The 12,167-nt window shown below is 33.8% G+C and overlaps 1 protein-coding gene across 3 annotated transcripts in view; it reads left to right on the forward strand.

Moving 5' to 3' along the window:
* Nucleotides 1–519: 519 nt before the first annotated feature.
* LOC124370714 (protein FAM193A-like) overlaps nt 520–12,167 on the forward strand; it is a 60,406-nt gene continuing 48,758 nt past the window's right edge. For all 3 annotated transcript variants that reach the window (XM_046829016.1, XM_046829021.1, XM_046829026.1), the window contains exons 1-2: nt 520–874; nt 9,964–10,037. In XM_046829016.1, the coding sequence (XP_046684972.1) occupies nt 659–874; nt 9,964–10,037 (290 nt within the window). In that variant the 5' untranslated portion in view covers nt 520–658. The remainder of the gene's footprint in view (nt 875–9,963; nt 10,038–12,167) is intronic.

Raw genomic sequence — 12,167 nt, forward strand, 5'->3', positions numbered from 1 at the left:
AGCATTCTGTAACTGAACTAAAGAATAATGTCTTCTCAACCATAACCGTATAAGATCGCGAACCGGGATCCTGCTACCTTAGAGTATCAAAACATAATACTGGTCACTAAGAGCATCTGCGATTATGTAAATTATAATAAATAAGGTATGCAAGATGAAAATTAAGTGATTTTTATATGTTAGTGTAACTAGTTATACATGTTTTTTTTTATAATTAACTTCAAAACAAACTAGCTTGTTTGTATTTATTTTTTATTATTATTGTTAGAGATTTAAGGCCCTGATTTCGCTTTCAGCAATGATAAAGCATTTTGAGTTCTATTAAATTCTAAATGTAGTTCCAGATCTTTTCCGCATAGATATGTAAAATTGATATTGAGCTATTTTGCAAAACATTACAAGTACTAAAAATTGCATGTACATAAAAAAGTACAGTTATACCTTGCAATGGGTCTTTATATAGTTTATGGTCAATCAACAATCAACGTTTGGCTAACTTACAATATAAAAGGCATTGGTTTTAGGCTTGGGTGTTTGTCCTCAGCTAGTGCAGTGGTTATTGTTTTTGCTAATATTGAATTATTTCTGTTATATTGTGATTAAAATTATAGTTTACGAGCATAAGTATTCGTATATTTTTTTTTATTTTGTCGATATAATGAGTTGCTCGGACTCAGATCCAGGGAATAAAGAGAAGACCATTGACGGTTCTGACATGGGAGACGTTATTGGGAAAGAGACCGATGAAGCTGAGACTGAAGAGATGTCATCCGAATTTCTAGAAATTGTATCAGAAAGAGAAGATGCCGATGGAGCTGCGAGCAGCGATGAACAAAGAGCTCCTAATTCTGATATCCAAATATTCAGTTGTGAAGTAAGTAATGATATCTTAGACAATTCTATTCACCATTATTTGAGGGAAGTCAAGGCATTCTAAAGCATTATTAGGCTTGTGTATTTCTGCTCCATGTAGGCCTATTAGTATTGCCTTTTCAGTACACCGAACTAGATTGGTTTAGATGATAAGTATACATTCTTTAGTTATCAATAACCAAGGAATGGACTGAAATATAATAAGCGGCTAACACGAGAATTGAATATGCCAACCAAATTATCGATTAGAAATAGACCTACCTAAATGATTCAATAGAAAAATGTTCTGTAATTTACAACTAATTATTCCTAACTGTTTGTAATATATTTTAACAATATTGTTTAAAATTAATTCAAATAAAGTAGGCCTAAAATCATTTGCGTGGTACCCTACAATGGTGATGAGTATGTGTTATTTGTGTGGGTAGGGTACGATTAGCGGACCCGGTTTTTTTATATCGAAGAATGTAATCATCGATATAAAAGTATAGTCCTCAATAACAATCATGTTTTAAATTAAAATATGAATTTAATATTTACAGTGATCAAACAAATTATTATAGGCTAACCAAAATTAGGAAAACTGATGACGACCATATTTGCTCCTCTCATAGTTACAGTTGTATCTTTCCCACAAATTTCACATAATGGGTTTTTCGGTACGAGTCCAACATGTTGAAGTCACAAAAAACATGTCTTATCATCTTTCAAAGCAATGTCGTGTGTAGTTTTCTAAAATTGACTGCCATTTTTAATAATCAAATGTTATTTATATAAAATTTAAATATTAGGCTACATTACGAGTATTATTTGAAAGTGTTTACAGCTGTTAACCCTCCGAGTGGTGAAAGACGCTGCAGCGTCTATTAAATCTCGTTCGCGAGTGGCAAAGACGCTCTAGCGTCTATTAACGCAAGCCTCTCTTGTTCCGGTATTTCCGATGTTATGCCGCGACTTAAACGCTATATATTAGGTATGGTTAGAAAGACCAGATTCTAAACTTTAATTTGATATATAGTATTTAGATATGCTGGTACTAATGGAACTCTTACAAACGGTTCATCCACCTACTGTACTACCTCCTGGACCAAGTGTAGGTCTTCTTCACGGGATTGCTTATTTACCAGACTTTGTGCAGTGTGTGTACACACCAAAAAAGGGGGTAAAAGTCACTTCTGGTGCCCAACTTGTAATTTTGGGGTTCATAGGGAGTGTTTCCCTTACCTGGAACATTATTGGAGGCCTCTCAAACTAGGAAGAATGATGAGGAATGAGGTTGGCTCTGATACTGACTAAAATGCAGTAAAAAACGTGTACATAAAAGTTTCGATCAGCAAATAGTGCGTTGTTTTTAGGAATAATACATATAACGGATAGGTACATATTTTTGTTCAGAATTAAATCTTAAACAAAATGGCTATTTTGGATTTGTGTTAAAAAATTAAGTTTAGGAACATTTACTCAGCCTAATATAAAACAAAAAATTTGAATTTTTATTTTTGGAATTCAACCCATTGGTTTTTTTACACCAATCCAAGGTAAGTGTTTCATATTATTACCATTCTACTCTGTGTGTTATGAAGTTTAAATCGATGTATGATATGTCATACTTATATAATATACAGGATTTTATATAAATTTTCTTTTGCGAACATACAAAAGCAGTAAAAATGTCCCGCCACTTGGAGAAAAAAGTACCGCCACTCGGAGGGTTAATATAGATTATTTAAGTTGAACAAAATAATTAATCAGTATCGATTGATTATATCGATGGTTATGATTAAGTAATATCGTTTGCTGATTTCGATATAAAAAACCAGGTCCGCTTATCATACCCTACCCATTTGTGTCACTAGCTGCCCCTTTAGCCTATATCATTCAATAATTAGAATAAATAAGTTTTACACAGCTTTCTTAGATTTAATAAATAAATACGTACATATATAGTGTTTAACTTGTCATTAAATTATTACTTAAGTAAAGTGAAGATGTCTTATTTTACAAGGCGAAGTTGGGGCTAAAAAGCCCTTTTTTAGATTCAAAAGCATAGTTAAACTTTACATAATATGAAATACTTATAATACAATAGGCCTACGGTTTGTCAATTTGATTTTTACTCAGGGTGGCCACCCAACTGAGAATACGTCGGAAATCTCTTTGTAAAACTGTTTTGAAGATTTGGTAGTTTGGGATTTTATACCGACCACACCCAGACATGAATCGTTATTTGACATTTTACCTCTACTGATTACTAGATTAGCGTATATAACAATATTTCGTCAATATAAAACAGTAATTGTCTTATCGCAAACCCACCCTCAGACAGAGGTCAAAGTCGAGCGGTCTAGTAGATAACGTGACTGCAGAGTCTCACCGCCCGTTCAGCTGGTGCGCCGCATTGTTGTACTTTCGTGCCGCAGTGTCTGTCGAATACGTCGCTTTGTTGTACTTCCGTGTTTTACTGTGTGTGTAATAGATTAGTTATGGGTGACACTATGAGAATTTGGGATATGTTCAGGAGCGAAGAGGGGGCCATTCGTTTTTTACAAGATCATGACTTTTTGCCTAATTCTAAAATATGCCTGAATGGACATGGTATAACACTGTATTCATTTGATAAGGCTCCGTTTTGGAAATGTACAGCTCGACCGTGCCTGAAAAGTCGATTTGCGCGTTGACACCTGGTTTTTTAACAGTAGAATACCATTTGTTACTGCGGTTCGTTTCCTCTACTGCTGGGTTTACGAACTGACATCTGTGGCGTGGTGTGAACGTGAGTTGGAGATTACCAGTAAAACAATTGTTGATTGGAATAACTATCTCCGTGTGGTGTGTGCATTCTCTGTTGAACAAAAAAACGGTGGTAGGATTGGAGGAGTTGGCAGTATTGTCAAAATAGATGAAAGTTTGTACCAAACGGAAAAATAATGCAGGACGTGTCTTGCCGCAACAGTGGATATTTGGGGGTTTATGCCGGGAAACCGGACAGCCATTCTTTTGTTACGTATGTGACACTTTAGACACATTTTATGGTGAAATATAAATAAAGTAAAAATTATATAAATACATTTATCACAGTTCAGTGTATAGAAGGTGATTTAATTCAGAAGTATACAAAATTGGGCACAAGAATTTTTATTATTTTCCAAGCAATACATGTTTTTATGGCTGTTACGTTTGTGACATGAAAGGCACTCATCCTTAGAGTGTTAGGTACATAATGGTAAAATTCTGTTAATTTTTCCTTCAATAAAATTTAAAATAAAATTAATTGCATTCCTAATTAATATTTACGTACAACTCTTAATTAATCAATGTACCAACATGTTTTGGAATACTTGTTAAAAATTGTGATTTGTTGTTACGTATGTGACAGGTTGTTTGTTACGTATGTGACAAGTATAACTAGAAATACCAAGAACAACTATTTATGATAAAAATAAACAACTTATTCTATCTAAAAAGTGATATCCTTACAACTGAACTGAAACCAACAAAATAGGTAAAACTGTTATCAATTCACATAGAAAACGTTACAATAAAACTTAAGTACTAAATTCACACATACTGTATATTAAGGTTCCTTATAACTATTTCTACAATATTAATTTTTAAATAAGTTGGGTACACTTTTGTTCTAAGTAAAACTAACAGAACACAGTCACACTTCTTTAACATGTACAGTTTTTGGAAACTGATAAAGTACACCGAACTCAATGGTTTTAATTTTAGGTTGTTCCAACACCCGAAATAATGTCTTTAGTAGCCACGAGCCTTTCATCATTTTCATCAATTTTAAACAGTGTAGTATCCTCGCCATACTTTCTCAAGAAAGTGACTACAATATCTTCATTTACTTTGACTGGCAAACTGCTACGTAGCGAAAATTCTTTCATTTTATTACTTAATAATTTCACTAATACAAAGTCACCAGGATTTGGATGTTGGACATTTCTATCAGTGTTTGATAATGGGCTCTTCATCTGTCTCCATCTGTGCATCATCTTTTCCAGTACTCTCATACTTATCATCATCAGATTCATCACTGTAAGCATCTTCATAGTGTAGCCGTCGTCGGGTTGACAGTTTTTGTAGCGTCATATTCTTCATTCTTAATGTCAACTTTAAGCATGAGTGATTTTGATGTCCTGCTAATCAGTATCTCGCGATCACTATATGCTTGAAAGTGGTGCATTGCTTGAATACCAGTTATTTGATGAATTTTACCCCATCTCTCCTCAAGAGATGTTTTCTATTATGATCTATTTCTTCCTTTGAAACAAACAATAGCCGAATTTCTTTGCATTTTTCCAATGTCACTCTGTAGAAATCTTCTGGGGTATTAACACAAGCTTTCCGACCCTTTACTGCTCTTCATACAATCTTCTTTACCATTCCTCCGATACCATCTACAGCCCCCTTCCCATGGGCTGGAAGTAAAAAAATTCCAGTTCATTGCAATACCAAAGTCTTCCTTTGCAAAACAAATATTTGACATAGTGTACCGGCTTTTAAGTTGGCCGGCACAGTTATCAGAAAATATATGTAAATGTTTTACTTCTGGAGCTATTTGATTAATTTCTTTTACAAGAACTTTTATAAATGTCCAAACAGAGTTCTTACAATGCTTCAAATCATCACTAACACAAGCAAAACTATAAACTTTATCATTATGCCAACCTTTTATTTTTTGCACATAAATCAGTCTGGGAGGCTTTAAAATAAACAAATAAATAGATTACCTTGGTAGATAGGCTAGGTTAACTAACTTCCTAAGTTAATTCTTCTTCAAATTGACAGTTTTTGTATCATAACTTAATGTGTCACATACGTAACATTTTGATGTGTCACATACGTAACACAGTTTACTTGCCAAAGAATAATATTTAAAATAAAATAAAAAATATCATATTAACAAATCATTAACTTAACCTTTACTTTTACAAAATGTTATCCATGTCAACATTCTAGATGAGATGCAGTTTAAACTTTTTCATGTTTCTTGTTACGTATGTGACACTGTGACATACGGCAGAATTATTTGGAAATAAGGACTTTGTTCACTTACCAAGTTTATTTAAATTCAGCTCAAGTTTATGTAAAATGTCCAAGCTTCCTCTCTCTAACCTCAAATCTGAGAAACACTTATACACTATGTAAAATCAGCTGTTTTTAAAAACTAGATTATTGTTATTAGTAGACTGTCTCATCAACAGGCAACTTTAACCTAGAATAAAAATAAATATACATCTTCTATTAAACTATTTTCTTTGGATTTGGTAAATTAAAGTAATTTTACAACATAAATATGTCTTAAAAACTAACTTTAAATTTATTTCATTTTTTAACACTGAGGTGTCTGTTATAAAAGAATGGCTGCGGAGGCAGATTTTTGGTTAAGGTTCCGAATCGTAGAGCTAAAACCTTGATGGAACTAATTCAACTCCACGTTGAACCAGGAAGTACAATCGTTTCCGACTGTTAGAGAGGTTACAAAATGGCCGAATTAGAAGCAGCAGGTTTTGAACATTTCACCGTAACTAACCATCGATACGATTTTGTCGACCCGGAAACCGGTGCTAATACTCAACAGGTTGAGCGAATGTGGGGTTCAGCTAAATGGTGTAATAAAAAACAACGAGGAACAGCACAACACCATGTTGACTCATACCTAGCTGAATACATGTGGCGGTCGGCAGTTGCGGCTGAAGGCGGAAATCCACTACACTTACTCATCCTTGATATTGCTGCATTCTGGGCATCACAGGAAACCCATTAACAATTGATAATCGTTGTAATTTTGTAATTAAAGAGTTGTTTTTTCGATCTATAATGTTTGTTTCTATAAATTTATATTATTGTGTTCCTCATACTGGTGTGGTTGGTATAATCCCAAATTACCAAATCTTCAAAACGATGTTTATGTCTCAAAGAACTTATAAAACCAAGAAATAATTACATATTTCCTTAAATCAGGAGTTGATTTTAATCCCAAACATCTGAGCCTATTTTACGCAGCATGATCCATGAAACTGTAAATGAAGATCGACAACTAAGGTGTGTAATTAAGTTGCCGAATTGTTCACAGAGTCCGTGGACAGTGTGTGTAATCAACAATGTGTTCACGAGCCCCACCTGACACTGGGTAAACCAAGGATACTTCCACTAGTGTAGTGGAGTTTATCTTGGTTAGTTCTACACCTAGGCTCTTGTCATGTAAGGTACCATACACAGATCAATCCATTGGGAGATTAAAGTCGACCAATCAATTGTCATAGTTTGGTTTGTGAATGATTGCTCATTACCACAGTCTGATTGATCGTCAGACTATTTGGGATTAAACCAAGAAAGTGAGATTATGCTTGGATATCATGGTCCCATCCAAAAATCATCCCAAAGTAATATTTTCACCTGTCTGCAGATGATTGGCAGGTCGAATTCCGCACACATCAGTTTTCGTTGTCAGAACGCCATTGGTTGGACTATGGCTGCTTGTAATTCCACCATTTCTCCACCAATCAACCAATCATCTGAAAGACTTCCCTGCAGACTTGATGATCAGACGGACAATTCAAACTGTTCAAGCTAAATTGCATAAACAAACATTTCGTGACGATCCTTACGCTGTGTTTGTTGTTTCTTAGTATATAACTACAAAATAATGAACACGTGACGAACCACAGCCTTTCGTGTATTTATTTATTTTGTAGTTCTGTTTTAGTGATGGCGTGATTGTATTTTTGTGTTTAGGCAAACACAAATTTTTAAAAGCCAGTAATTGATTATGTTAATTATGCCTGCATCCTGAGGAAGGTAATGCTTGGAACTGGTTTCTACTTATTCTACAGATTCGCTATTAAGCACACTTTGGTAGCTTCTGTAGTATATAGACCTAATTTTATGATATTTTCTTCACATATTGGTCAGCAGTGTGGTATATTTGGAGTGACAATGCTTTCTTGGAACTGTAACCAGAGGATGAAAAACTGAAAAAGCATGGGTAAGCCTATGTGTGAATTTCTATAATGTCAATGGAATTATTACTAGGGATGGATCAATTTTTATTCTCGATACTACAGATCTTTTCCCTAGATTCCAATACCAACAGAAGTGCATAAAATACGTTTGGAAAGTCACAATTTCACAATATTACGACTAGTAATGTGCTGAACAATGTGACTGTTGGGTTCCTGGTCATGAGGGGATCTCTGGGAACGAAAGAGCTGATGCCTTAGCCAACTTGGGCTCAGCGTCCAATATGATGAGACCTCAACCGTTCTGTGGCATTTCTAGGTGTGAATCCTTTGGGGCTGTCTCGAAATGGGTTCATTCTGAATATAAGAGTAGGTGTAGGCTGCATCCGGGTCTGAGAATGAGCAAAATGGTTCTACAGGCGCCTTTTCCTATAGTGGCGTCTGGAGTATCCACTCTGTAGAATGTGTGATAAGCAGAAGGAAACCGCTGAACACCTGCACTTTGACTGTCCTGCAATAGCAAGGGAGCGGTATGCCATCTTTGGTGGTTTGGACAAGGGTGGTGAATTTCCCCAGGAGAACCTGATGGGTTGTTTTCTGCGGTTTGTAGAACTGCTGAAACCGTAGACTGGTCGGTCCCATAGTGTGCTTCCAGGATGCGCAAAAGGCCCTTGAGGCTAAGTGCACGTCAATAGGCTGCCTCATAGAAGAAGAAGAGAAGTAATGTGTTGATGCTGAATCTTGAATCCAAAAGTCTATATGCGGACATCAGTAAAACGTTACTACTCACATTACTGATTGGTAAGGGATGGATCGATTTCAATACTTTGCACTTCTTTTTTTCCTCAAATAGATAAACAAAGTTAAAAGTAGAGTTCAGGTGAAAGTTTCAGTGGTTTATTTTTTGGTTCTACTGAACTAACCTTGTGTACTGACAAAAATGTGGTCTCATATCGAAAGTTCGTGCACCGCAAATCTCTGACCCGTAATACTAGATTTTCTTAGCCTACTTATGGTAGCACTGGTAGGTAATTGTTTATTCTATTTATTTTTCCTAATTGGATACATGCATTATCTAAACATCACAGAAAGGAAAATTAGGTACATATGGTGTTGACACATTAAAAATGACACAAAGGAACTGAAAACAGGTGTTAAGTGATAAATCCACACTAAATTTCTGGCATTGACCGCTAGTAACGAAATTTGCTAGGTCACCATTACTTCGTAGCATATCCTGCAAATGCGGCTAGTGACAAGAAGCTGTCACCGTTGTACTTGGTGTAAGTGTTAGGTACAATATTACAGTTGTTTATATTTGGTTTGAAAATGACCTAGAGACAAAACACCAGGAATTTCAAAAGAAGGTTTTGAGCAAATAGCAATGTTAAAAAGAAGAAAGATATTATTAGTCTACATTGAAAAAGCTAATAAACAAAATAACCATATGAAATAAAAACATTTAAATTCTATTGTTTTGGAGTACAAATACATCACATTTTTAAGGATAGATTTCAGTTACTTCAATTTAACTATATTAAATTCAATAGATTTTATTGGTTGCCCAATACAGATCTGCAGTCTTGAAAATGAATGAATTCCCATGTGAATGTTAGTAGTTAGCCTAGACTTAAGTCTTGGAATCTGAAGTTAGGCTATGTTCGTCTTAAAAAATATTAGTGAAGAAGCTCAAATGGAATTCTTTGCATTAATTCGACATCAGGTACACAATTGAGTGCACTACATTGTTTTAGACATGATCCGAGTTTTCTACTCATAAGGTAGCTATTGTGGGAACTGTTGATTCATTGTCAATGTTGAGAAGAGGAGAGACAGAAGATGTGGTGAACACCTCTGCTCCTGTGACACTTGAAATGTATTTAAAATATTTACTCTTGGTGACAAATTTGTATCTTGTAGGTGGAGAAATGGTAAATGTGTTGGAGAGGAGCACTATTCTTATAACACTTGACAATTATTTTAATATTCACTTTCTCTCTGAAAAATGTATATCTTGTGTGAGGGGGAAAAGATGCTAGAGAAGAGCTCTCTATTCCTTTAACACTTGCAAAGTATTTAAATGTTCGCATTCAGTAGTAAATTTTCCTTCTTCTAGGAGGTGAGTGAGGGGGAGGAGGAAGCAATGGCAAAGGATCAACCCTGCTCCTGCGATGCTTGCAAGGACCGCAGGTCTGTTAGTTGTAGGCTATATATTCTCGTATTAGTTTACCTTTAGTATTATAAATATGAATGATAGTTGAACAAAATTCTGTACCATCAGAAGCATTTACTTAGTTGGTCTTTAAAATTTTTTGTCTGTAATATTTTATTGGTTTTAGGTTTCATAGGCTGAAATCAATAATAAATTTTTGGGAAAAATTATTGAACACATATTTACAATATAAAATATATAATAATATTGTCTAAGAAATAAAAAAAATATTGATTTAGTCATGTGATGACTTGGATTGTTTGAATTTATAACATATAGTCTATTTGTTTGTAGTTTCTAAATTTAAATTATCTGCAGGCTTACCTGTTGATAGTATTGGTATGATTCTCTCTGCCCTAAAGAGTATTGCAAAATACACATGCTTGAGACCAATATTAACGTCTATTAGGACTCTATTCAACTCTTGTTAAGAATGGTATGTTATTTTTAAACAATTTACTTTTTAAAGTAAATCGTTTAAAAATAAGGTGTTGGTGAGGTGTGCCCCACTACTATATGATTTGTGATTGATACCATACTACTAAGTGATTTGTGAATGATCCCACACTAGTTAACAATAATACATATATTTGTATTTGATGAATAGTAATCAAGTTTATGAAATATCTATAACAGTTTGATACCTGTTCTCTGAAACAGAACTGAAACACTACACGAAACCAGTGCTCAAAATCAAATAATTGAACTTCATTTTTTGTAATAATTGATGAACGAAAAATCACAATTCTCCAATAATTTTATTTTTAATACACGAGGCCTTTCAGGTGTGAAACAACAATTTGAATAATATAAATATTTAACATTTCAAATTAATTATCAGCTAAGTAAAGCTTAATACAAGATTTGTTTAATTTAAAGTAAAATAAAATAAATATTAATATATGTATAAAAATTTGGGTAAAAAAGAATTTTGTTATATTTTAAAGGAAGGGTGAATTTTGAATCAGTCCAAAATCATTGTTCAATATTTTATCTTTATGTTTTGTTATGTATAATGTTTCATAAGCGTCAAGTTCTTCTTGCTTATTGACTTGTTTTAGTAATGTGAAATTTTTAAAAGTGTGATTTGTTTCTAATGCATGTTTGGCAATAGCTGATTTTTTAGTTTGTCCGTATTTGTAATATCTTTCGTGTTCTTTAAATCTTTTATTAATGGTTCGTTTTGTCTGGTCAATGTAAATCTTATCACAGTCTTCACAGTTAATTTTGTAAATTCCACTTTTATTTTCATTTAAAATTTTATCTTTTGGATTTCCAATTAGATTGTTTATCTTATTCGTTGTGCAAAATGTTATGTTCATGTCAACATTTTTTCTGAATACTTTTATAATTTCTTTATAAAATGGACTATAACTCGATCCTTTACTAAATGTGATCAGTTCTTATTATGACGACAGCAGATATAATATTTTTAATGGTGGTATCACCAATTATTGCTTTACCGTAGTTTTACTAAACCATCGCATAAAGAGGAAGGTGAAATAAAGCTGAACTCAACATTCTCATAGGTGTCTTGGTGTTCATTCTTATGTGAAACTAGTGAATATTTTGTAATTTACAGTTCATATTAGACCAGATGTTTTTCATTAATCATTTGCATAACTTGTACATTTTGTGTAACTTCAATAACACCTTTACTACTGGTCTATAGTGAGTGACCTACTACTCTCACTGTGATTGTGCACTGTAAGGTGTCTCCCGCAGGCAACTTGTTAAACAGACGGTAAATAAAAATTCAATATTGCATGAAAATAATTTTATATTGCAATGATTAACAGCAACTTCAATAAAACAAAAGTTTTTAATTTTGTCTAGAGGTAAAAGAAGAGAACTTTAGAACCCGAAAGCATGTAAAATAAGGTTAATTATTAGGTTGATGATGTTCAGACAGTCAGCTGACAGCGTTTGGTGGTAATCATTCACCAAGTTGCATACGACTATGGCAGTAAAAGGATTAATAAATATTTTAAAACGAAATTTTATTACAATTTATTGTACTCACCTCAAAGTAGCTGACAAACTTTCCTCTGGTGTTAACGGACCAATTATTCCCAACAGCTTGTCAAAACTGTTCTAGTCATTTGGTA

This window comes from Homalodisca vitripennis, chromosome 1 (genome assembly GCF_021130785.1).
Source record: "Homalodisca vitripennis isolate AUS2020 chromosome 1, UT_GWSS_2.1, whole genome shotgun sequence".
Lineage (NCBI taxonomy): Eukaryota > Metazoa > Arthropoda > Insecta > Hemiptera > Cicadellidae > Homalodisca > Homalodisca vitripennis.